Source organism: Microcebus murinus, chromosome 9 (genome assembly GCF_040939455.1).
Source record: "Microcebus murinus isolate Inina chromosome 9, M.murinus_Inina_mat1.0, whole genome shotgun sequence".
NCBI classification, from domain to species: Eukaryota; Metazoa; Chordata; class Mammalia; order Primates; family Cheirogaleidae; genus Microcebus; species Microcebus murinus.
In genome coordinates this window covers 80,988,229-81,014,406 of record NC_134112.1, presented here as the reverse complement: position 1 = coordinate 81,014,406, position 26,178 = coordinate 80,988,229, and the positions used below count along the sequence as shown (strand labels likewise).

The 26,178-nt window shown below is 59.5% G+C and overlaps 1 protein-coding gene across 1 annotated transcript; it reads left to right on the top strand.

Annotated features, from left to right (window-relative positions):
• The first annotated feature begins 1,562 nt into the window (after positions 1–1,562).
• On the top strand, positions 1,563–25,544 carry KCP (kielin cysteine rich BMP regulator). Its single transcript, XM_076006602.1, is given in 40 exon segments — positions 1,563–1,643; positions 3,926–4,092; positions 4,583–4,772; positions 4,859–4,935; positions 5,596–5,680; positions 7,666–7,748; positions 7,987–8,080; positions 8,937–9,019; positions 10,654–10,747; positions 10,894–10,973; positions 11,060–11,153; positions 11,454–11,539; positions 11,613–11,694; positions 11,913–12,065; positions 12,139–12,245; positions 12,320–12,413; positions 13,030–13,203; positions 13,316–13,398; positions 13,553–13,646; positions 13,734–13,925; positions 14,105–14,275; positions 15,230–15,406; positions 16,109–16,194; positions 16,475–16,565; positions 16,706–16,788; positions 16,883–16,976; positions 18,262–18,435; positions 18,649–18,731; positions 19,298–19,418; positions 20,806–20,885; positions 21,098–21,197; positions 21,683–21,775; positions 22,048–22,149; positions 22,238–22,380; positions 22,691–22,863; positions 22,945–23,056; positions 23,151–23,252; positions 24,027–24,191; positions 24,627–24,933; positions 25,105–25,544. Coding segments are annotated over 40 exon segments (4,905 nt in total). The 5' UTR covers positions 1,563–1,576; the 3' UTR covers positions 25,374–25,544.
• The last annotated feature ends 634 nt before the right edge of the window (positions 25,545–26,178 follow it).

Genomic DNA, 26,178 nt, shown 5'->3' with positions numbered 1-26,178 from the left:
TGGGGCAATGCTCCTGAGCCCCAAAGTCCTGGCATGGGCTGCCTGGGGGATCCTGGGGCCCGGCCTCGCTCTGGGCCACGTGACCTTGCCGCCTACAGCCTTGCTGCCTCTGGCTGCCATGCATGTCTTCAGAGTTCATCGTGAACACCCTGAACGCTCAGGAGCCTTGTCCATCACCATCAAAGATTAGAGATCACATATGAGAATTAATAAGTGCTGGTACTTCTGTGCTGGGCCCCATGCTGAGTGCTCTCTTGGCATTAATTCAGTAACCTTCACAAACTATGAGGTGGGTGTCCTTGGCCTCCAGTCACAGCTAGGAAGAATCAGCCAGGGAAAGTGAAATGACTTGCCTGAGGTCACAGAGCCGCAAGCATCAGACCAGGATCATCTGGCAGCCTTGGGCCGAGTCGGCTCTCAGCTTCTCCACTCAGCCTCCCAGAGGACTTGCCTTAGCCTGGCAACCAGCGAACCCAAATCATTTTCCTTAAACCCTGTAGGAATAGCGCTGCCACTTCCTCGTTCCTGTCTTGGCCTGCTGGCCCTGGCTTTCCGCTCTGTGACCCCAGCTCTAGGCCACCAGGGCTAGGGCTCAGCACTGATCACAGCCTCACCCTCCCCCTGGGGCAAACTGCTCTTCACTGAAGCCTTAAGATACATGAGGAGTGGGCTTTAGTCTCTGCCTGGGCTGGGGGGAGGGGGTGGCTTCTGACTTCTGGTCTTTATGGCCTGGAGGGAGACTGCCTCGGCAGGACTCACAGCCCCGCCCTCAATGTCCCTCTTTGCCTGAGAGCTTGGGGCCCCAGCCCTTTGCTTCCCAGCTGCACTGAGGAGTGTCCCAGCCTTGCAGCCCACGTGGACAGCTTCCCTCACTTCCTCTGCCTGCTGAGCTCAGGGCCCAGAGCCTGGGAAGGGAGGTGTTTGGGGTCAAGCCTGGGGCTGCTGGGGTGGGTAGGGGTGGTGAGTGGAGTCCAGGAAAGAAACTTAGAGGCAGAGAGAGGAGCATACTGGGTGTCCTTGATTTCAGAGACCAGGAGTAACACTTACTGTTACTAATTATTTACCAAGTACTTACCATGTGCCTGCCACTTCCCTCACTTCTTTGTGTACATAATCTCATTTAATCCTCACTGCAAGTCTATAAAGAAGGTATGGGATCCCCAGTTTACAGACAGGTAAACTGAGGCACAGGGAAGTTAGTGATCTAAGGCCACATGGAATTGGCCAGGCAGGGATTTGAACCCTGCTCAGTCTGCTGCTCCTGTAAAGGGGTGTTCCCAGGGCCCAGGAGAGGGGCTTTCCTGGATCCCGAGCATGGTGGACTTGGGTTTATTTTCAGGGCCTCCTCCTGGATCCTATGCAGGAGACAAGGGCTGCCCGGCTTCCTGCGAGGCTGCGGCTGCCCTCTGGGGTCAGGCCGGGCGCCCCGGCGGTGGCGGTGCCCATGGGGGAGGGGGCGCGCAGGGGGGATGAGCTCTCCCTGAACAAAGGCTGGGTGGGAGCGGCCTGTGGCTCCCCACCCCGCCTCCCCCAGCGCCTGCCGAGCCGTGACGACAGACAGCGAGGCGGAGCCAGCATGGCGGGGGCCCTGCTGCCCCTGCTCCTGCGGCTGGGGAGCCTGGCGCTGGCCCTGGGTGCGGGAGGTGAGTTGGGGTGCCAAGGGCTTGGGGGGGCCGGGCGCGCCCCCACCTCCTGCTCGCCCGTCTGAGCAGCCGGGCGGTGAGATCTGGGGGGCTGCTGCTTCCCCAGCCGCGGGGGGCGCGCGCCTCCCAGCCAGCTCGGTCCTCCCCGTCGGTGGTGGTGGAGTGGGCAGCGTGGGGGTCCAGGACGCGGAGGGGGCCCTCTTGCTACGTTTCGGGAGGGAGTCCTGCGGCCAGGAGTGGGGGAAGAGAGAGGCTGCCCCGCCGGCATCTGGGAGTCTGAAGTTAATTATTTATCTTGAGAAAGCGGAGTTTAAGGAGGCCGGCTATGGGAGCTGACTTTGAGTCTGTGTGCTGGCCCTTCCTGGAGGGGACAGGCAGGAACGGAGGGCGCAGCGTAGGGGCTGGGCGGGGAGCAGAACGGTTTGTGGGAACAACCAGGTTTGTGCCAATGTCAGGAGCTCTGTCTGCATGCGGGTCTCCCCAGCCTCCCCCAGCCCCCTTCTTGTGTCTGCCCAAGCAGGACTGGAGCAGTGGCAGGGAGAAGTGCTCCCGGAGAGAGGGGTAGGCGATGCGGGAGTCTAGCCTGGGCAGAGGGTTTCAGGTGCTGAGACCCCATCCCTGACCGCCTCCTGGCAGTTGGGAAGGAGCTGGGTACAGGAACCGTGCCAGGACAGAATACTGTTCCAGGGGACAGGTTGCCCTGCACAAGGGATGGCGATGGGGACAGGCACAGAGGTTTGGATGCTGCCATATGCCTGGGGATTAGAACCTCTGACGTGGGGGACAGCAGGTTGGTGGCGGGAACTTGCTGCTGGGAGCCTCCGGGGCGCTAGGTGAAGGGTCGGCAGAGAGAAGAGGTGCAGATGGAGGCAGGGGCCCTGTGTCTTTAGCCTCCTGAATGAGGACAGTGGGGAGAGGATGGGAGAGGGACGAATGGATTAGGGGACAGCTGAAGGAGACCAGAGACTGATGGGATTCTGGAGGGGTACAAAAGAGCTGGGGGGCCGAGGCTCAGATTTCTGTCTTAGGAGACTGGGTAGTGGGATGGCATTACCAACGCCCGGAGCTCAGGACAAGGCAGGTTTGGAAGAGGGCAAGCTGGGGTTTGGACTAGAATCTCCTCTCCCCTTGGTGGTGGCAGTGGCAGGCGGAGTGGGTGACACTGTTCTGCCCCACAGGCCTAGTGTCCGTGAGAAACCCTTTTAGCCACCCCAGGTCCAGCCTGACTAATGAGCTGCTGCTGTGGGAAAGACCCGGCACTCCGCCTTCCTCCAGACCCTCCCTGCCCGGCCACCCGCACCTGGGGGAGGGGTCCTGTCTGCCTGTTCCCCTCCTGCCTTTACTGTCCTGGCTACAGAGAAGAGAGAAGGTGAAAGTGGCTGGCCTTGCCCAGCCCAGGCTTGTGCTCAGAGGCGCCCCTCCCCCCTCCCTGGACATAGTGTCATCTAGAACCAGGGACAGGCTGTCTTTCCTCTGCCTGGTGTGCTGAAGGCTAGCGGGCACATTGCCAGCACTTTCCCCAGACCCTTCAGGAAATGCAGCCAAGTCCTGCTTTCTGGAATCCAGCCCACCCAACATGGGGACCACCAGGACCTCCACCCCAGGCCTGGAAAACAGTGGTCAGGCGTTGGGGTGGGAACAGAGGAAATAGTTGTCCTTCCTTGAGCACATTCTCCAGGAGGGGCACCCATTCTGACAGGTGTAGACAGGCAGTCAGAGGCTGGGGGCTACTCACGTGCTCTCTGAAAAGACCCTCAGCTTGGCCAGGGCACCTTAATGTGGCGCCACCTTGCACAGGGCTGTTACCCTCCCCTGCATTTCAGCCTGCGCTGGTGTCTGGGCCTTCCCAGCATGGCATGTCAGATCCCCAGGCCATCCCTGGCCAAGTTCCTGGCCCCAAAGAGGATGGATGATCTTGCCATGGCCTGCCATGGCTGGGGACCCTCACAGAGTCTGGGCAGGCTGCAGGGAGGCCCTGGTCTGGATGCTGCCCTGTGTCACCAGTGGGTCGGGGTCCTGGGGCTCACCCTGACAAGGAGGGAAAGTTGGTCTGGGACACTTTTGTCCACTCAGGGCTTCCTCCTCCTCTTCCCATGCCCCTGTTCCCAGCTTTCACGGCTGCGCCCCACAGACCATATCTCCTTCCCTGCGTGGTGAGGGCAGGTGGACACGGACAGGAGGCACAGGATGACCCTCCTCCCCCGCGTGGTTCAGAGGACAGAACCAGGAAACCTGGCCAGCCCTTCGTCCTTAAGCTCACACAGGATTCTTGTGCCCTTTAGGTGGGGCCGTCCCCAGGGAGGCCCCCCAGCCTGCTGACACCCACACCCACCAGCAGCAGGCGCCTGCCCACTCCTCAGCCCCTGCTGGCGGCCCCCAGGAGCAGGGCCGCCCCCTGCGAGAGAGGCTTGGGCGGCTGGAGGCTGCAGTGATGGAGCTCAGACAGCAGGTACCCTGGAAGCAGCTTGAGCTGGGGGAGGAAGGAGATAAGAGGCTGGGCTTGGGGGACCCAGGCCCTAAAATAGAGTTTTGTTTTAAATGCACATGGAGAGGCTCTTACCTGAATAGTTCTTAACATCAACTCTTTCACACAAATGGAGACCCTCCAGGGTATTTGTTTTGTCACCCAGATTTTCATACTGTTTCTTGGGAAATGTTATGGAGTGATTATATATAAGACATCATCAGGAAAGGTTTTGGATGAGGAAAGAAGTCTTTAACTATTGGGATGGGAAGTTGGGTGCCCATTCTATCCAAAGGAGAGGTCTGGGGGCCCATGATCCCCTGTGTGAGCTGGGCTCTGATGGAGGGGGACCCACCTCTGCTCTGGAGTTGTCAGATTTCCTTCTCGTCCTGCCTCAGTTTTGCACCCACAAATCTGTGGGAGGTGGTGGGGAAGGCTGAGCCAGAGCCTGCCACCCCCTGCCCTCTCCCCCCAGAATGAGGACCTGAAGGCGAGGGTGCAGCGGCTGGAGGCTTGCGAGTGCCACCCGGTGCCTCCCCAGTGCTGGGGGCTGGGGCGCGCCTGGCCTGAGGGTGCCCGCTGGGAGCCTGACGCCTGCACGGCCTGCACCTGCCAGGATGGGGCCGTGCACTGTGGCCCCCAGACCCACCTGCCCCACTGCCATGGTAAGTGCCAGCCCATCCACCAGCTGGGGCCACCTTGGGGCCTGCAGATGGCTCTGGGTGCCTGAGTGACAGTACTGTCTTCTCAGGCTGCAGCCATAATGGTCAGAGCTATGGCAATGGGGAGACCTTCTCCCCAGATGCCTGCACCACCTGCCGCTGCCTGGTGAGCTGCTGTGACCCACCTGGATGTCCCGTGCCTGTCTCCCTCACCTGTTGATACAGCTGGGGTGATAGATGTCACGTAATGGGTCCACCTGCCCTTTCCCTACACCTTGCCTCCATGGCCCTCAGCTGACACCTCCATGCACGCTATGGGGGCCCCCAAACCCCTCGATTTGTATTTGACAAGCAGTGGCATGGAGGGCAGAGGATGTAGTTGGTTGCCTTCGGATATCACTCCCTCACCTGTGTGACCCTCACTGTCCCCACTCTTCCACTGCCCCTGTCATCTACCTCAGCACCCCGCCTGTCTGTTCTCTCTCACCTGGCTCCACGGCCACCTTCTTCTGGCCTTCCCTTCCTCCGTCCTCCATCAAGAAAGCCCTCAGTCCTCTTCCTAGGCTCTCTCCACTCTGGGGAATTGGTGGGCACCTGGAAGAGATGGTTTCCAGGGGTCAGGAGCATCAGGAGATGATGGGGGCAGGGAGGGGGGAGGCGCAGGACGTCTCTATTCTGCCCTTACACCCAGGGTAGCCCACGAACCAAAAGCCAACTCCTCCTCTGGCTCCTCTGACTCATCCCAGCCTGGGTGAGGCTTGGACGCTGGAGGCCCTGCCCTCCGGGCTTCTGAGGCCTGTGCAGCCACCTCATCTGCTTCCCACAGCAGGGAGCCATAGCCTGCACCCAGAAGCCATGCCCAGGAGGACCCTGCCCTGAGCCCGGAGCATGCTGCCCACACTGCGAACCAGGTCAGCCTCCTGCCAGTCCCGCTCCACGTCCTGCACGCACTCTGGGACCCACAGCCATGGTCTGCCACCTGAGAGTGCCCGAGTGTGGGACACCTGCCCACTGCCTCTGACAGCAGCCCATGGCTGCTTGAGCCCGGGCTCAAGTCAGCAGACACCGGCTCTGGCCTGGGACTGGGCCAGACACTACAAGGGAAACAGACAAACCATCTTTTTCCTGCCCTCAGGGAGCTTCTAATCTAGTTGAGAAGATACAGTTCTAACTAATCTAACCCTAGATTTCAGATGCAATGACCGTAGTAAGAGGGGATCCAGAAAGCAGTACAGTACGTGCTTTGCCAGAGCAGGGACAGGAGGGCAGGGAAGGCCATCCAGGTGGTCAGGGTGTCTCTGCAGACTGTGGGTCATTTGAGCCGATCTTCAAGGGAATGTGGGACTTCACCACCCAAAGGAGAGGAAGTACTCGAGGGTCCTCTGGGCACAAGGACAGGGTGGGAAGAGGTGTGCTGCAGGAAGTCAGTCTGGGAAGGGCTGTGGGAACAGGCTGCTCTAAGCCTTGCAGTTTGGGCTTTCTTCTGTGGGCAGTGGGGAGCCACTGAAGGCTGAAGAGCCAGAGTATGGTGTGGTGGAAGAGGTGTTTTAGGAATTTTCATCTGGCATGGGCTAGATGCAGAGAGCCCAGTTAGGGGGCTGCCACAGCATTGTCTAGGCATGGAGCTAGGGGGGCAGAGGGCTGCAGAAAGGGGGGTGTTTCTAAAGAACAAGCAGGAGCTGGTGGCTGTTCAATCCCATGGAATGGTGGAGGCTGAGTTGGGAAAGTAGGAGGGCAGAGGTGCCAGGGGTGTGGAGAGAGCTGAGAGGAAGAGGGGGCCATGGCTGAGCTGGGGTGTTACTGGCCCACGGTGAGGGAGGGGTGCCAGATTTGGCAGATAAAAATGAAGGATGCCTGTCAAATTTAAATTTCAAATAAACAATGCATAAGGTTTTAGTATAAGTATATCCCATGCAATATTGGGAGCATTCTTATACTAAAAATTTATGCATTGTTTATCTGAAATTCAAATTTAACTGGGCGCCCTGGTAGCGTGAAAGGTGAGACAGGACTGAGACCAGCGAGGTCTGGAAGTGCAGCCTGGGCATCTGCACCAGAGATGAGGACTGAAGCCTTGGTAGTTGACAGAACTCAGAGGAAAGGGACACACACAGCTTTCAGGGCATGTGGTGCCTCAGGGCCACTGTTAGCCTATATGTTGCCTTTGGGGAAATGAAAAAGGCATCACTCTCGGGAAGACACTTTATTTCCATCTGTTGTAAAATAATGGAAATATACTATGTTGGAGTCAGGCAGTTTACTGTCATCTGCTGGACAGTTGTAGTATAATAAATATGAAAATCTGCTGACTGCCATCTGAATGGTGCTCCTTTGATGTGGCACCCAGTCTCTCACTTGGGGGCCTGGGTTTGCAGGCTGCCCTGGAGGCCACAGGGCTGGAGAAACATGGCATCCAGAGCCCTGTGTCATCTGCACCTGCCAGGTAAGGGAATTAGGGGCTGGCCCCAGCCACCACCCAGGTCCCTGCTGCTTGGCATAGCCCAGGTCTGGCTGTGCAAGCCCAGTCTGGGAGTGAGATGGGACTGCTGCTGCTGCCCAGGCATCAGGGCGTAGAGCTGCCTAGGCCAGCAGCATAACTGGCTTGGGCAGGGGAGAGGGAGGGAGGGAGAAAGGGTGGGAGGGCTCACTGTCTGCCCTACAGGCAGGGACCGTGCGGTGCCAGGGGCCCTCATGCCCAGAGCTCAACTGCCTGGAGAGCTATACCCCACCTGGGGAGTGCTGCCCTGTCTGCCGGCCAGGTGACCTTCTGCACTGCCCCTCCATCCCCTCAGCCCCAGAAGATCTAGTATCTACTTGGGGTCATGCTTTCCCTTGGGTGACGTCCACCCACCCTGCTCTCTGGTGACCCACCTATCATCCTGGCAACTGTCCCTAGGCTGTGAGTATGAGGGGCAGCTTTATGAGGAAGGGGCCAACTTCCTGTCCAGCTCCAACCCTTGTCTCCAATGCTCCTGCCTGGTGAGTCCACCTGCCACCTCTGCCCAGGCCCTGCTCCTCGTTGGACACCCCTGCCCTTCCCTGGGCCATGCCTGCCACTCTTCCAGCCTCCTCTTATGCCTCCCGAGAGCTGGTGCCAGTGAGGCTCTCTCTCCATCTCTGTCCTGCGCCCCACTCCTCCGAGGGTACCCAACACCTACCCACCATGCCCTCCCTGGGAGCCAGGCCTGCGGGCATCACAGACACTGGTGCATTACAGAGGAGCCTGGTTCGCTGCGTGCCCATCAAGTGCCCACCCAGCCGCTGCCCTGAGCCAGTCCTGAGGCCTGGGCACTGCTGCCCAACCTGCCCAGGTGAGAGCCCCTGGTCCTTGTCTGGTGGAGCCACACATGGGTGTTCATACCATTTCTCAAACCCCAGAGCCACCCTGCTGGCCTCTGTTGGGGTTTGGTCAGGGGGGGAGCAATGCCCATCTAGGCCTATGCTGGAGCTGGAACACATGAGCTCACATTCTGCCCTTGCCACTGTGTCACTTTGTGCTTGTGTATAACTAAGTGACCCCGTGCCTCAGTTTCCCCATTTGTAAGGTGCAGGTGATGATGTCCTATACCTCACAGTACTACTTAGTAAATGTTCATTATCTGCTTTGTGCTCCTCAAACACATAAGACACGGGTCAGCCCTCAAGGATGACACTAGAGTGTGACACTAAGTCACACAAGAATGCAAAATGCTGTCACATGGCAAGGGCTGGAATAGGAGCAGACACCAGGTACCAGGGAGATTCAGAGGAAGGAGACCCGATCCAGCCTGGACACAGCAGGGAAAGCAGCCTTGGGGGTAGTGCTCCTGAGGTGGCCCTTACTGGTGAAGGGCCAAGGAAGGCAGAGGGCGTTCCCAGAAGAGGAACAGCCCTAGCAAAGGCTTGGAACCGGCACAGTGGGGTCGGCGTTAGGCAGGAAGACGCAAGGAGGCATGAATGGAATAGCCAAAGCTTATGTACTGGGAAAGGGCAGGCTAAGGAGTTTGGGCCTCACCCTACCTGGGGCAGTGGGAGCCACAGAGCAGTTTAGGCAGAGCGTGACCCCATCTGGTCTCGGCTCAGGAGAGAGCCAAGGAGGAGGGTGGGGGCAGGCTGAGGGTGGGGATAGGCCAAGGCTGGGGTTCAGGCCTTTCCCACCAGGCCTCCTCTCTGTGCCCCCAATCCCAGGCTGCACAGAAGGTGGCTCTCACTGGGAGCATGGCCAAGAATGGACCGCATTGGGAGACCCCTGCCAGATCTGCAGGTGCCTGGTGAGTGCTGAGGCTGCTCCTGGGCTGTCTCCCCCACCTCCAAGGTCCCTCAGGCCTACCATGTTCATTCCTTCATTCCACTGAACCCATGCCATAGGCACTGGGAGGGGACCAGAGGGAGGACACCTAGTCCTGGGTGCTGGGAGGGTGGGGACTGTATACCCAGCTCTGGGCACAGTAGGTGCTCACAAGCCAAGGGAGGAGAGAGGCGGGGCAGGGTGGGATGGGCCGCAAAAGCTTCAAGGAGGAAGAAACACAGCTGGACTCGCGGCACCTTGTGGCCACTACTGCACATGGCTACTGAGCTCTTGAAATGTGGCTGGTCCAAATTCAGATGTGCTATCAGTGTAAAATACATGTCGTATTTTAAAGACTTAGTACAAAAAAAGGAATGCAAAATATCCCATGAATCCACTATGTTGATTACATGTTGAAATGACATTTTTGAAATATTGGGTCAAACAAAATATATCGTTAAAATCTAATTTCATCTGTTTTTTTGTTTGTTTTTAACTAAAGTAAATGGCATAAGTTGCCTGCATTGTATTTCTATTGGGCAGCACAGATTTATACATCTTCGTGGAGTCGTGCTTACCTAGGCCGTTGAGGACAAGCAGGGTTTGTGCAGGGAGCACTGGGGCAGGTGCCCAGGTACAGGGACAAGGAAGGGCAAAACCTGGGGAGAAAGGTAGGGCCATGTGGGCCCTGATATCCAGGCAGGCACGTGAGGAGGTCTGTGCTCCTGGGGGCTGAAGCCAGCACCTTGGAGCTTCCTGGTAGCCTGCTAAGGACTAAGGACTCTGCTGTGAGGACCATGGGCACCCAACCCCATTGCAACCATGTCCTCCCCCTCCTTGTCCACACTGACACCCCCTCCCCCTGAGAAGACCCTGGTGAGGCAGGAATGTGGGTGTGAATTTGAGGGATAGGTCTGTTTGGGACAGCCCATGGGGGAGTCATCACTGTGTTAAGTACCAGCTTCCAGACACCTTATTTCATTTCACTTCTGTAACTAGCCTACGAGAGCCAATCTATCATTGTCCACATTTTTCAGATGAGTAAACTGAGCCACAGCGAGCAGAAGTGACATGCTAGGCTATAGGTCTGTTTAGCTTCTCGTGGCTGCTGTATCGAAGTATCACGGAGTGGCTTGAACAACGGGAATGTATTTTTTCCCAGTTGTGGAGACCAGAAGTCTGAGATCAAGCTGTTGGCAGAGTTGGTTCCCTCCAAGGGCCGGGAGGGAGGCTGGTGCAGGCCTCTGCCCTGGCGTCTGGTGGTGTGCTGGTGATCGCTGGCAGTGTTGGCTTCTGCAACACTCAGATCTCTGCCTCCCAGTGCGTGTGCCTGTGTCCAGATTTCCCCCTTTTAGGACACCAGTCATATTGGAGGAGGGTTCCACCCTAGTCCAGTATGACCTCATTTTAACTAATTACATCTCCAACAACCTTATTTCCAAATAAGGTCACATTCTGAAGTCCTAGGGGGTTAGGGCTTCAATATATGAATTTGTAGGGGGATGCAATTCAACCCATAACAACATCTAATAAGTGGATAGCTGGGATTTGAACACTGTTTCTGCCCCTTGGCTGAGCCCTGACAGCCCCTTCGCCTGCCCACCCTCCCCCCACCAGGAGGGCCACATCCAGTGCCGCCAGCGGGAATGCACCAGCCTGTGCCCGTACCCTGCCCGGCCCCTCCCGGGCACCTGCTGCCCCGTGTGTGATGGTGAGTTGTGGGTGGAGCAGCGTCCTGAGCTCAGAGGGCACCCTGGTGGCTCAGAGAGCTGAGGGCTGCCCAGCTCGGGTCTCCCACGAAGGCAGGAGTGGGCAGTGAGGGTCCTTGGGGACATCTGAGGCACCTCTTCCCAACAGGCTGCTTCCTGAATGGGCGAGAGCACCGCAGCGGGGAGCCCGTGGGCTCCGGGGACCCCTGCTCCCATTGCCGCTGTGCTGTGAGTGTGGCTGCCTGGCGGGGGCTTGGGGGGCTGGCATGGGGGGGTGGCTTCCCGGCCTGCCTCTCACCGTCCATTTGCAATAGAACGGGAGTGTCCAGTGTGAGCCTCTGCCCTGCCCGCCCGTGCCCTGCAGACACCCAGGCAGGATCCCTGGGCAGTGCTGCCCGGTCTGTGACGGTGAGTGAGGGTCAGGGTCACTGCGGGAAGGCAGACACTGGCCTGAGAGAGGCTCCAGGTGTGGGGGGTTGCTTCCCTTGGACCTAAGCACCTGTTCCTACAGGTGAGTCCTCACCTCACCTTCTCGTGGCAGATAACACCGTGGCAGGCCACACTCTGTGGTGTGTTGGGGGGGACCCGCGGGGCCTGCTGGAGGATTTGGGTGGGTCCTTGTGAGGGTTTCGGGGAAGCCTTGGGGTGGCATGAGGCTCCCCCTCGGCCTCCAGCCCTGTGCCGCCATCATCCTGTGCTCCCATCCAGGCTGTGAGTACCAGGGACACCAGTACCAGAGCCGGGAGACCTTCAGACTGCAAGAGAGTGGCCGCTGCGTCCGCTGCTCCTGCCAGGTAGGCAGTGCCGCATTCTCACGCCCGCATCTGGCCCGTTCCTTGAAGGTCTCTCACGGGGTCTCCCTCCTAGGCTGGCGAGGTCTCCTGTGAGGAGCAGGAGTGCCCGGTTGCCCCCTGTGCCCCGCCTGCCTCCGGCCCCCAGCTCTGCCCAGGTGTGTGTGTTTCGGGGCAGGAAGCGCTGCCTCCGCAGGGCTGGGGGTGGAGGGTGTCCCTTCCCTGCAAGGGGAAGGGGGCTGCTAAGTCCACTAGCCATTGTGCAGTGTGTTCAGAGGCTCTGGTGGGGATGGTGAAGCCAGGGTCCCCATGCTCTGGGAAGGACAGGGATGGGCAGGAGGTGTTCGGTTGCTCTGTGACACCCTTCTTACTGTAGCCTGCGTGCTGGATGGAGAGGAGTTTGCCGAGGGCGTCCAGTGGGAGCCTGATGGCCAGCCCTGCACTACCTGCTCCTGTCAAGATGGGGAGCCTGTGTGCGGAGCTGTGCCCTGCCCCCCAGCCCCCTGCCAGAACCCCACCCAGCACCCTGGTGAGCACCCAGGCCCATCCTGGCTTCCTTCCCCCGCTTTTTGGGCCCGCCCTGACCAGCCTGCGCCACCCAGGTGCCTGCTGCCCCAGCTGTGAGAGCTGCACCTACCACGGCCAAGTGTATGCCAATGGGCAGAACTTCACTGACGCAGACAGCCCTTGCCACACCTGCCGCTGCGAGGTACCTCCCGAGGCTTGGTGCCCCGTGCAGAGCCCCTCCCGGGCCCACCCCCATTGCTGTCTCCCCTGCTCCAGGATGGGACTGTGAGGTGCTCCTTGGTCGACTGCCCTCCCACAACCTGTGCCAGGCCCCAGAGTGGACCCGGCCAGTGCTGCCCCAGGTGCCCAGGTATGGTTTACTGTGCTGGGTGGCTGGGGATCCTGCTGTCCCATGGCCCCGTGGGCCAGCAGGTATCTTAGAAAGCAATGGCCTTCTGAATCATTTTCAGTCTCACACAGCTTAGAACTCTCTGGAACACACAGGTTGTGGGTGGGAGAGCAGAGATTTGTTATCCTTTCGTGTTCCTACACTACCCTCCCCTCCCATCCTCAGTTTCCTCTTCCAGTACCCGCCTCCTGGCCCTGTACACCTGTACCTGTAGAACACAGCTTCATGCAGCAAAGTTTGAGCCCGCCATGTAGGAGATTGGGTGCTGCGTGCATGGCACATGTCCCTGCCCAAATGGAGACTACAGGGTGTGTCACACACACAGGCACACACGTGTAATCTTCGGTCTTCCCTTCAGAAACACACACGCCCCTGCAGGTCAATGGCCTCAAATGCACACACACAGGCATGAGCTCAGAAGCACGTGCATGCCTGCACACGTGTGTGCACAGCCCCCGCCTGCTCTCCCTCTGCACGGACAGCTTCCACCTGGGCACTTTCGCAGTGTCTCTGGGCTCCAGGGGTGGAGGGACTGTCAGGCTGTGCTCCCATTCCTGCCCCTACTGGCCTTGCCCAGACTGCATCCTGGGGAAACAGGCGTTTGTGGACAGCGAGAGGTTCTCTCACCCCGGAGACCCCTGCCAGGAGTGCCAGTGCCAGGAAGGCCATGCCCACTGCCAGCCTCGCGCCTGCCCTAGACCCCCCTGTGCCCACCCGCTGCCTGGGACCTGCTGCCAGAACGACTGCAGTGGTGAGGTGCACGGGATGGGGGCGCCCTGCGGTGGCTTGGCCCCAGGATGGCAGCATGGCCATGGTGGGAGAGGGAGTGGCTCTCTCCAGGCCCACAGCTGCCCATCCCCCAGGCTGTGCCTTCGGAGGGAAAGAGTACCCCAACGGAGCGGACTTTCCCCACCCCACTGACCCCTGCCGTCAGTGTCGCTGTCTGGTGAGTCTGCGACCTGGATAGCAGGAGCCCAGGGACGTGGAAGTGGGACCTGGGGGAGGCCAGGAGAGGGCCACCGAGATGCGGGTGGGAGCAGTGGTCTCCTGGGCCTCCCACCACCAACCCGGCCTGGCGTGGCCCATCTGTCCATCCGCAGAGCGGCAACGTGCAGTGCCTGGCCCGCCGCTGCCCGCCGCTGTCCTGTCGCGAGCCGGTCCTGCCGCCGGGGGAGTGCTGCCGGCAGTGCCCGGGTAGGAGCCGCCCCCTCGGCCCGCCGCTCCTCCCGAGCCCCCTCGCGGCCTGTTCCTGCGGCTCCTTGACCCGCGCTCTCGCTGCAGCCGCCCCTGCCGCCAGCTGCCCGCAGCCGGGCGGCGCAGTGCCCGCGCGCCACCTGGAGCACTTCTCCCCGCCCGGCGACCCCTGCCGCCGCTGCCTCTGCCTCGACGGCGCCGTGTCCTGCCAGCGGCTGCCCTGCCCGCCCGCGCCCTGCGCCCACCCGCGCCAGGGGCCCTGCTGCCCCTCCTGCGACGGTATCGCCCCGCGGCGCCCCTCCCGCCCGGCAGCCCCCTGCCCAGTCCCCGCTCGCCCTGCCTGCCCCGGCTCCCCGGGCCCGCCCCTCTTGGGTCAGGCTCCCATTAAAAATGCACGGACAGTGTCCTCAGCAGGGCCTGGGAGCCACCCCACGCCCCCAGCCCGCCGTTCTCCGCAGGCTGCCTGTACCAGGGGAAGGAGTTCGCCAGCGGGGAGCGCTTCCCATCGCCCGCCGCGCCGTGCCACGTCTGCCTGTGCTGGGCGGGCGGCGTGAGCTGCGAGCGCAGGGCTTGTGCCCCCGCGCAGTGCCCCTTCCCCGCCAGGGGCGACTGCTGCCCAGCCTGCGACGGTGAGCGTCAGGGGCCTGCGGACTGAAGGGTGGGGTGACAAGAGGCCTGGGTTAGAGTCATCTTTACTGACCTAGACTGGATCTAAAATACTTATTACAATAAGAGAAAAGCCTGAAACTGAAGCCTAGATTTTCTCCTGCCTCTGGTGCTATTTGGCTGTGTGGCCTTTGGCAAGTTACATCACCTCTCTGGGCCTGATTTTAACTCCTGTAAAAAGAGAGAGTTGAACCAGCCCCAGTTCCCCAGTCTTCCCTCACACTTGTACTATCTAGCAATTTTGGCCATATCTGCTCTACCAACTGTAATTTTATCCATTTGGTATTTTTCTTCAAATTAACTCACTAATTTAAATTTATTTAGAAAGGAGTTTTATGTCAGACTGTAAATAGAAAACTAGACTTGCCAGGAATAGATTACCATAAAATTGAATACAATTAAAAACATATCATTAAATTCTAGTCACATACTTTTGCGGCAGCCGGCTAAGGCTTTGCGCCTGAGGCTTGCCCTCTCTTTTTTAAAGAGGTGAGCAAGCCCCCACCGGGACACGCCCTCCTTGATTAATCCGAGGGCCTGAAGGAGTGCTGGGAAGGGGATACCTGGGTCACTGAGCCTGCCGGGGCCACTCCAGCTCTCCTGTGGCTGGGAAAATTGGTGCCTTCTGGCAGTGCCTGCTGAGTATTTAACCCTGGGGACAAATTCCTTGTGGGTTTTTTCCTACACATTGGACAGAGAGATATTTTGCAGGCTGTCGGGAGAAAGTTTGCCCTTTGGCCAGTGCAAACCCTGTCCCACTTGAGACTCTTTTGCCTCCTGGGCCTGGACTGTGCCCTCCTCTCCTGCCAGGTGCTAGACCTTTGAGGTGGTGGATGCATGCCCGGTCCCAGCTCACAGCCATGACTGTGTCCCTCCCTTTTTGCCCCTCCTCCCTGCCGCTGGCTCCTGTCTGGAAGGCTGTGAGTACCTGGGTGAGTCCTACCTGAGCAGCCAGGAGTTCCTGGACCCTCAAGAACCCTGCAAACTGTGTACCTGCCTTGGAGGCTTTGTGACCTGCAGCCGCCGGCCCTGTGAGCCTCTGGGCTGCAGCCACCCCGTCACCCCGTCTGGGCACTGCTGCCCCACCTGCCAGGGTAGGGCCACACGTCCCCTTCCATCCCCCTTCTGGGGCTCCCAGGGACCTCCTGCTCCCACATCAGCCCACCCTTGAGATAGACAGCCACCCTAGTCTTTCCCCAGCACCCACCCCACTCCTCTCACACCATCCACGCCCTCCTCTGTCCCTGCTGTCGCCTCACACTTGTTGCACTCACCAAACAACTGGTCCTCTGGCTTCCATATCTTCCTGCTCTGTAATTGTCCCTCTGCCTTCCTAAAGGATGTCCCCATACTCAAAACCATTCACTGGCTCCCCTTGCCCCGGAGTCACCAATCCGGAGTGGTAACCTCCTTCTTCTCCTGGCTTCCTCAGCACCATCCTCCCTGGCACAGCCCACCTCGCCTGGGTTTCCAGGTGTGCCCGTTCCTCCCTCTCCTCTCCCCACACCGGCCCACCTGGGCAGTATGTTCCCAGCAGTCTCGGCCCCATGTCCTCCCTGCGCTCCTTCCACTCTTACTGCCTGGAGAGCTGCCCTTCATTTGCCATCTGTGGCCACTGCCTTTCCTCCCAGCCCCCACTGTCCCTGCCATGCCAGGCTATGCTTCTCTCTCCATCTCTGACTCCCTGGGCTTTGGCAGAGGTCCCCAGCTTTGGCAGAGGTCCCCACTGTGTGTGTGTGTCCAGTGGGGGCTCTCCATTGAGGGCGGCCCTCCTATTGTGTTCCCCACTCTGCCAGGATGCCTGTACCACGGCGTCACCGCTGCCCCCGGAGAGACCCTCCCTGACCCGCTTGACCCTGCCTGCTCCCTCTGCACCTGCCAGGTGAGGCGACCCCTTTGGGAACATGGCAACCTTTCATCTCTTGATCGTCCTCTCTGGCCAGAATGGGGCTGTCTCTTCTACCTATGTCCCAAGGGGTACATGCTGCCTGTGACATCTTGTGGGACAGGACTGGGTTCCGGCCTCCTGGGCTAAGGGAGTGGGGGTTTGAGCGTGGCAGGCCCAGGAGGCGTGCCCACCGTGGGGCAGGGTGTAGCCTGGTTTGAGGGTGTGAGAGAGTGACTTGAGAGTCAGAAGTGGCAGCATGACCTCTCTCCCCTAGGAAGGTTCCATGCACTGCCAGAAGAAGCCATGTCCCCCAGCTCTCTGCCCCCACCCCTCTCCAGGCCCCTGCTTCTGCCCTGTGTGCCACAGTGAGCTGCCTTCCATGTGCCCCAGCCCCAGCCCTTCCCCGCCTCTCTCCCCTCCTTCCCTCCCTCCCTGCCAGGCCTGAGGTTGGGCAGAGCAGGGCAGGGAGCACAGGCCCACCACCTAGGAGGAGTGTCCCCCACAGGCTGCCTCTCTCAGGGCCGGGAGCACCAGGATGGGGAGGAGTTTGAGGGGCCTGCAGGCAGCTGTGAGCAGTGTCGCTGTCAGGTATGGCGGGGAGGGCGAGGCGAGGGCTGGCCCCATTGTCTCTGGGCCCTGGGCGAGGCTGCAAGCCACTGACCTGCATCTGCCTCTCCTGCAGGCCGGCCAGGTCAGCTGTGTGCGGCTGCAGTGCCCACCCCTGCCCTGCCCGCTGCAGGTCACAGAGCAGGGCAGCTGCTGCCCTCGCTGCAGAGGTACACCCTGCCCCCACACTGGCCCTCCCTTCAGGCCCGGGGCCCCATGTCCCACCTGGAGTTTGCCACCTTCCTGACCCCTGCCTGCCTTCAGCTTCTCCTACTTCTCCCCGCCCCGCCTGCCCAGCCCAGCCCCCTCCCATGTGTTGGTTACAGTCCCCTCAAAGCTGCTCCTCTTCCTCACCACACCCCGTTCATAACGATAATATTTAACATTCAGTGAGTACAGAGCATGCCAGGGCCCCAAACTAAGCACTTTACATATATTATCTCATTTAATCAGCACAACAATCTCATCAGGCCTGGCATGGTGGCTCATGCCTGCAATCCTAGCACTCTGGGAGGCCAAGGTGGGAGGATCGCTCAAGGTCAGGAGTTCGAGACCAGCCTGAGCAAGAGCGAGACCCTGTCTCGACTTAAAAAAAAGAAAGAAATTATATGGACAACTAAAAAAAATATATAGAAAAAATTAGGCAGGCATGGTGGTACATGCCAATAGTCCCAGCCACTCGGGTGGCTGAGCCCAGGAGTTTGAGGTTGCTGTGAGCTAGGCTGATGCCACCGCACTCTAGCCTGGGCAACAGAGTGAGACTCTGTCTCAACCCCTCCCCCCAAAACAAAAAACAATCTCATCAGATAAGTACTGCTATCACTCCCATTTTGCAGATGAGAACACCGAGATGCAGGGAGATAACTTGCCTGTGGTCACTCAGCTAGAAGGTCACTCGGCAGAGTCAAGATGGGATCCAGGCCATCTGGCTCCAGAGCATGAGCCTTTCTTAGCTACCTGCTGCCCCTCGCCCCACACATGGCCCCACATGATGTCACTTCCACAAAACCATCACAGCATCTCACTTGTCCTGGGAGGAGGGCAGGACAGATGAAATCCCTATTTAACAGCTGAGGAGACTGAGGCTTGACAACATTGAGTTACCTGGGGCACATGGTTGGTGATGGAGCGATTCATTCATTCCACGTGCATTAATTCCACGCCTGCTGCATGCCAGGGCTTGTGTCTGGTGCTGGGCAGCATGGACGGTGCCTACTGCCAGAGCTTGGTCTAGCAGGCAGGCAGGTGTGGAACAGGATTAGAACCTAGGTGTTCCAACCCCAACTAGTGTCCTTCCCCTCCACAGACAGGAGTTCTGTGCCCTCGCCTTCCTGTCACATCCCACAGACCCCCTCCTGGTACCCACATACCTGGCTGACCACCCTGGGTCAGGGGGTCAAGGGCAGATGTCCAATCCCAGGCTCCAGGCTTACCGCTGCCCACCTTGGCCCACAGGCTGTCTGGCTCATGGGGACGAGCACCCTGAAGGCAGTAGCTGGGTGCCCCCTGACAGCCCCTGCTCTTCCTGCGTATGTCACCAGGGCGTTGTCACCTGTGCCCGAGTCCAGTGTGTCAGCTCCTGCACCGAGCCCCAGCAGGGGCCTGGTGACTGCTGCCCTCGATGCTCTGGTACCGGAAGCCTGGGGTGGGGAGGGTGCACCCAGATCCACACGCCCCTGCCTTAGAGCTGGGCTGGGTGGCAGAGTCCAGGAGAAGTGGCCTCCGTTCTCGTACACACCCCAATCCCTGGGGCAGGGGGAGGCTGGGGCGGAGGGCCCCACCCTGGCATTGTGCCAGCCTTAAGGCCACTGGTCCTGTTCTGCTCTCTCCCCACCCCCTGAGACTGCGAGCACGAGGGGCGGAAGTATGAACCTGGGGAGAGCTTCCAGCCTGGGGCGGACCCCTGCGAAGTGTGCATCTGTGAGGTAGGGGGAGCGCCCAGCTGGGGGCCGGGCTGAGGGGAGGAGGCAGGCAGCCGAGTGAGGTCCAGCCATGCTGGACACTGCGTGGAGCAGGCACGTGGGGGCTCAGAGATAGCAGGGCCAGGAGGCGTGGGTCTAGATGTGGACAGGGGTTCAGAGTGCCAGGGAGCAGGTGACAGCCCCTCCTGGCAGAAGCATGGGGCAGAGTAGATGGGGGTCACATTGTGAGATTCTATTTGGAAGGTAAAGGTGAGCATGGAAGGGTTTTGAGCAGGTGAATGACGCCACGGGTCAGGTTAGGTAGCGGGCTGCGGCAGAATGTCCTGACAGTACAGGAGGGTCCAAGGGCACATGAGGGTTTAGGCCCCAGTGACTGGGAAAAGAGGGGGACATCGTCTCTGGGGATTAAGGCACCAGGTGAGGAGCAAGTCTAGATGACACTGAGGCGCATCCCGGGAGGGTACAACAGGCCGCTTGGAGGGACCTGAGTCCCATGAAAGGGAAGGGGCGACTCTTGGCGTTGATGGGTTCATGGCCCAAGACCCACCCCTGCTCACTTATTCTCATAGCTGCACCCCGAGGGGCCTCCCAGCCTTCGCTGTCACCGGCGTCAGTGTCCCAGCCTGGTGGGCTGCCTCCCCAGCCAGCTCCTGCCCCCTGACCCCCAGCACTGCTGCCCCACCTGTGCCCGTGAGTCCAGGGGTGTAGGGGTAGATATGTGGGAGGGCTGCCACCCCCAGCCGGCTCTCTGCCCCAGCCCTTTCCTGACTCCAGTGGCCTGTTCTGGAAGCCCATGCCCCGGCGAGTGAGGCCTGCGCCATCCCGAAGGGAGCTGGGGACCACGCAGGCAGGGACCCCTTGCCTCCCTGAAGTGGGTGCAGTTTGTGGATCATCTTGCCCAGCAGGTGGCGCTGCAGGGTGGCAGTTGTGCTGAGATGTCAGGACCAGATGGCCCAGAGTGGCCCTGCAAGGGTGGGGAAGCTATGCTTGATATTTTAGAATAAAGATTTAAGATTGATCATTCTCCAAGATCCATGTGAAGAAAAAGGGGGAAAAAAAGAAAAAGAAAGAAAAGAAAAAAAAGATTTAAGATTGGGGTAGGAGTAAAAAACAGCTACATTTTTTTATTAGAAATATGGAAAGACAGCCAATTTCTGTTTCCCATATTTAATACTTGTGGCTTACCCAACACCGTCATTTCACATTTGCTGTGGGGGCAATTGTTTCAGCTTCTAGTCGTTCACCGGCACTGAAATAATCACCTAACTTTGTAACGTAGGCTAATGTTGTTCTCCATATAAAATATATTCTTTCCATGATAATAATCACACTCTGATCCTCCTTTTTTTTCATTTTTTTTTATTGTGGTAAATACAAATAAAATACACAGAAAAATTTACCATCTTAGCTATTTATAAGTGTCCGGTTCAATGGTGTTAAATATATTTGTAATGCGGTGCAGCCATCGCCACCATCCCTGGGAGAGCTGCTGTGATCAACATTTGCTAGAATGTGCATCAGGGGAAGGGAAGACGACTTTAACATTTATTAACCACCTAATACATGCCAGACACTATGCTTGGTGCTCTTAATAAACAGAATCTCATTTAATGTTCACAGTTACCCAGTGAGGTAAGTATTATTCCATTTTTACAAGTGAGGAAATGGAGGCTCAGAGAGGTGGATTAATTTGCCCAAATTGGCCCGGGCACTGAGTGCTGGCGCCAGGATTAGAACCTGGGACACCTGGCTTTGTGCTGTTTTACCAGACTTTTGCAGGAAGTGGAAGAGAGAGCAAGCCAGGCTGCCTGGCCATTCTTAGTGACCTCAGGCCAAGGAAGCCACACTTTGTCTGTTTCCAGGCCCCCCACCCTAATAGCTTAGCAAAGCTTCTTTTTAAAAGTCTAAACTTTGCTCAACTGGAGGGAAAGAGGACCTCTCCTCCCTGGAGTCAAGGTGCCGGGGATATGAGTGTGCCCTGGGCCCAAGAAGTCTGGGGAAACAAGGGGTGGGGACAGCTGCAATTCTAACCCCTGCCCCGTCTTTCTGTCCTTGCTCTGGGTTCTTGTCTTCACAGAGGCTCTTAGAAACTGCTCAGAGAGCCTGCTGGGGTCTGAGCTGGCCCCACCAGACCCCTGCTACACATGTCAGTGCCAGGTGAGCCCTCCTACCTTGGGGACTCTCAGAGCTCCCTCTTCCTCCTCCTCTATGGGCTCCAGCTGCTGCTGCTCTCGTGCAGCAGCTCCGGGGCTCTCCATTTGCCCACTTGTCCTGACTGTCACATCCCACCTGCAACCTGTTCACAACCGTGCCCTGCTGCTTCTACCACCTCCTGGAGAGCTGCTATTCCCCACTTACTGTGTTCACAGGACCTGACATGGCTGTGCATTCACCGGCCCTGTCCTGAGCTCAGCTGTCCCCTGCTGGAGCGCCACACCCCCCCTGGGAGCTGCTGCCCCATGTGCCGGGGTAAGTGGCCAAGAGGGAGACGGGGGGGGGGGGAGGGGGGGCATTTGTGGGCCATGTGGGCATCCCAAGTCAGCACTCAGAATGCAGAGTTCATTCTGTGGTAGAAATGGAGGGGCTGTTCATCGGGGTGCAGAAGAGACCCAAGAGGCAGAAGGAGGCAGGGATGAAGCCTGGGTTCTCAAGGCCTGGCTTGAGGTTTGTCAGGGGCACCAGGACGCCAGGTACATTAGTAGGGCATTGTACTGCTGAGTGGGCAGCCGGCTCAGAGGTGGGTCCCAGGCTCTGGCTCTCTAGGTTTCTAGGACGCTGCAGACACCCCAAGCACTAGTGCAAGGCCCTCTGGATGCTGGGAGAAGAAAGGAGCACCATCAGGGTGCCAGGGGAATGGGGCGGGTGCTTCCCTACTGTGAAGCTCAGGGTGAGCTCCAGGGAGGGAGGGTGCAGCTGGGAGGGTATGCCTGCCCATCCCATTTCTTCCTCCTTAGAATGCGTGGTGGAGGCCAATGGCCGGAGAGTGGCAGATGGTGACAGCTGGCAGGACCCCAGCAGTGCCTGCATTGCTTGCACCTGCCGTGTCAGTGGGAAGTGGGGGTGGGAGGGTGGAGGGCCTCATAGATGAGCAAAGGGAGGAGCATTCAACACTCTACCGGCAAATATGGGGTCTTTGAGGGGCAGAGGCTTCCCGGTGTGGCGCAGGGAGCTGCGGGCTGCGTTTCACCCCCCACCTGAACGGTGCAGTGGATGTTCTCATGGGCAGAAGGGGCTGCTGCCTCAGACCACGCCCAGAAGGCCCCCAGGAGTGTGAGGCAGGGACCCCAGGAAATCCCAGAGCTATGATGTCTGTCCTCAGCGGGCCACGTGGAGTGCCACCTGGAGGAGTGTTAGGCCCTCTCCTGCCCCCGGGGCTGGGCGAAGGTGCCCCAGGCTGGCAGCTGCTGTGAGCGATGCCAAGGTTAGGGCCAGGACCATGGGGGAGGGGTAAGTCAGACCTGGAGTGTGGGAGGGGGCAGCTGACCCTCCCTGTCTTCCTGTCCCCTCAGCCTCCACCGAGTCGTGCGTACATCAGGGCAGAGAGGTGGCCTCTGGGGAGCGCTGGGCCGTCGACGCCTGCACCAGCTGTTCCTGCGTGGCGGGCACCGTACGCTGCCAAAGCCAGCGCTGCCGGCAGCTCTCTTGTGGCCCCGTGAGTGCCGAGGTCTAAGGCTGTGGGGGCAGGGTAGAGGACATGTGACACCGACGTCCCACGGGGCCAGGCGTGGGAGAGGGAGGCTGGGCTCCGCAGCAACCAGAGAGCCGTAGGGCCCGGGCTGGTGCTGTTCCCGGTGCGGCCACGAGGTGGTGCCCTGACCCTGCTCGCAGGGAGCCCGAGAGCCCGGGAGCCTGAGTCCCCAGACCCCTGGAGACACCTGGGCGGTGCTCGGTCCTCTGGGAGGGTCTGCGAAGGGCCTGGCAGGGAGAGCGGTGTGTCTCACGGTGTCTGGGGCTGAGGCCAGGACGAGGCCCCTGCCCTGAGTCCCGGCAGCTGCTGCCCCCACTGTCTGCCCCGGCCGGCTACCTGCATGGCCTTCGGAGACCCGCATTACCGCACCTTCGACGGGCGCCTCGTGCACTTCCAGGGCAGCTGCAGCTACGTGCTGGCCAAGGACTGCCTCGGCGGGAACTTCAGGTGCACACCCCACCCCCCTCCTCCCTAACCCCTGCACCCGGCCTAGCTCACCATTGGCACCTGGGCCTTTCCTGCACACAGTGTGCATGTGACCAATGATGACAGAGGTCGAATCAGCGTGGCCTGGACCCAGGAGGTGGCGGTGCTGCTGGGAGACGTGGTGGTGCGGCTTTTGCAGGGCAGAGTGGTCACGGTGAGCAGAAATGAGGTACCAGGAAAGGTCGGTCCTGTGCTGTCCACCCCTGGGCCCCAAGGTCGCCCCTCCTCCCACCTCCCTTTTCTTTCAGGTGGATGGGCGCCTGGTGGCCTTGCCCTTCCTGCAGGAGCCACTGCTGTACGTGGAGCTGCGGGGACAAACCGTGATCCTGCATGGCCAGCCCGGGCTCCAGGTGCAGCTGTGGGCCTGGAAACCTCGATCCTGTTTAGGCTTCTGTATCTAAACAGAGGGAGTGGGGGTGCTAGCTACCTCCCTGGCCCAGACAAGCCACGGAGGGGAGGGAGTGCTACTTGATCCCCAAGACAGGGAGCAGAGAGCTGGGGGGCAGCTGGAGGAGTTCTGAGCCTGGTTTCTAATCTTGGCTCAGCCACCCACACACTGGGGTTCTTAGGCAGGTCCCAACCTTCTCTGGGCCTCAGTTTTCTCATCAGTTAAATGGGGGAGGGGTTAGTGGGGATGGGAAGGATGTCAGTTAAGGTCTCCTAGGTGGTGTCTGAGCTTCCTTCCAACTCTTGTGGGGAAGGGTAATTTGCCTCCCTGCCCTGAGCAAGAATCAACTTGTAAATTCATAAAATTAGTCTTGTCCACACTTCTAATCCAGACTTTCATTGTGCTTTGTCCTATGTAAGGACTCAATGCCTACAAGAAAGTGAATCCCTGGAGTGGGTTGCATTTCACCCAGGGCCCAGTTCAAGGACGCTGACAGGAGAAGGTGCCCCCATGCACGAGCTGTAGGCAGGTCCTCCTGTCATCTGTCTTTGTCCAGGGCTGGCACAGCATGTGCCCTTTGGCCAAGACAGTGTCCCTTCCAAGGGGAGCCTCCCCTGTCCATTCCCCTCCCTTCCAGCACAAAGCGTGCTGACACAATGCATGGGGCCATGATGACCCTGGGGCTCTTGGGGTCCCTATCCTTGCCCACACCCCAATCCCAGGCCTTTCTGCACAGGTGCTGTGGGATGGGCAGTCCCAGGTGGAGGTGAGTGTGCCCGGCTCCTACCGGGGCCAGATGTGTGGGCTCTGTGGGAACTTCAATGGCTTCGCCCAGGATGATCTGCAGGGCCCTGAGGGGCTGTTCCTGCCCACGGAGGCCGCCTTTGGGAACAGCTGGCAGGTGAGTGGCACAGGAACTGGGGATGGGGGTGGAAGGCACATCTGAGCATGGGTCTCAGAGCAGCCCCTGGTTTGGAAAGGCAGTTGAGGAGTCACACAAGATGGCTTTTGAGTTTTCAGGGAGGTTCAAGGGCTTTATGGTGCTGAAGGAGGCCAGGTGGCCTGTTGAAAGAGGTGTCATCACCTTAAACATCAAGCCCTGCTTAGCCACTCACTGGCTGTGTGACCTTGGTCAAGTTACTTACCTACTCTGGGCCTTGATCTGTCCATCTGTAAACTGGTGACAAGGAGAAAGCAGGCGATCCTTCCTTTGCTGTTCTTGCAGGCAGATTTTTGAGACTAAAACAAATCACTGGGTGGGAAGTGCTTTGAAGAACATAGCACATAAAGGTCAGCTGCCAGAGGTGCTGTCACATCACAGGCACTATCCCCCTAGGTCCCAGAGGGGCCAGGGCCTAGCCGGCCCTGTTCCGCAGGCCAAGAGGTGGATCCGTGCCGGGCAGCAGGTTACCGTGCCAGGCGTGAGGCCAATGCCCGGTGTGGGGTGCTGAAGTCCTCCGCGTTCAGTCGCTGCCACGCTGTGGTGCCCCCAGAGCCCTTCTTTGCTGCCTGTGTGTATGACCTTTGTGCCTGTGGTCCTGGCTCCTCAGCCGACGCCTGCCTCTGTGATGCCCTCGAAGCCTATGCCAGTCACTGTCGCCAGGCAGGAGTGACACCTGCCTGGCGGGGGCCCACGCTCTGTGGTGAGGGGGTGATGCCAGGTGCAGGTTGGGGGAGGCGCTGCACAGACAGGAAGGGCAGCCTGGGGGCTCAGGTCTGGACAGGGTGGGTGCAGGGAGTCCCCAAGGGGTGAGCACAGCAACTGGAGCAGTGTCCAGGGGCCCTGGTGACTCTACCTTCCACTCTGCCTGCAGCAGTGGGCTGTCCCTTGGACCGTGGCTTTGTGTTCGATGAGTGTGGCCCGCCCTGTCCCCGCACCTGCTTCAACCTGCACGTCCCCCTGGGGGAGCTGGCCGCCCACTGCGTGAGGCCCTGCGTTCCCGGCTGCCAGTGCCCTGCAGGCCTGGTGGAGCATGAGGCCCACTGTATCCCACCCGAGGCCTGCCCCCCAGTCCTGATCACTGGGGACCAGCCACTCAGCGCTCTGCCCAGCCCCAGCCGGGAGCCACAGGGGACGCCCTGAGCCAGGACGACACCCACCCAGGACTCATCAGCCCAGAAGTCTCCCCTTGGTGAGCAGCTCCCACCCTGGTTGGGGCTGCGAAGAGAGTGCCCCGCTGGGCACTGGGCGCCTGGGCCCTTCACACACCCCAGCTGTGTCGAGCCACAAGCAGTAAACTCTGGGCCTGTGGAAGGCTTCCTTGTGTGTGTGTGTTTCCTCCTGGTGCTGGGATGGAGGCTGGGCTGCTTGGAACATGGAGTCCAGTGGTCAGTGTCCCCAGAATCAGGGGGCCTTGCTCACTCCTTGTGCCTGCATGCCTGGGTTGCCCCAACTGGCTGCTCCCTGGTGCTGTCTGGGAAACTCTGCGACAGGCAGAAGGAGGACCCAGGTGTCCTGGTCCCAGCTCACTCTGTGTAGCAGGCATGGCCACGGCCCCAACGTGGGAGCCCCGGTGGACCCATGTGGGATCCCTCAGGGGCCGAGAAGCCACAGAGAGGGGCTCGATCTGCTGGCCTCCCTTTTCCTCTTGGTTTGGTGGCACTGAGTGTGGGTGCCTTCTGGACCACTCTAAGAGCTGGTGATACAGGGACTTATGCCTGGCAGGGGGCGTGGCAGGAGAGACAATAGACCATGATGCACTGTGGACACATGCATGTACACACACACACGCCTCAGAACCCCAGAGAGACACAAGCGACACGTCCCGCACACCTGCCTGCGCTCACAGCAGCACCTGCCTGGGGGGCGTGTGGGCCATAGACACTCATGCAGCTCGTGAAAACTTCATCGTAGGGGAGAAAACATGGTGTTTTTTTAAAAAAAAAAC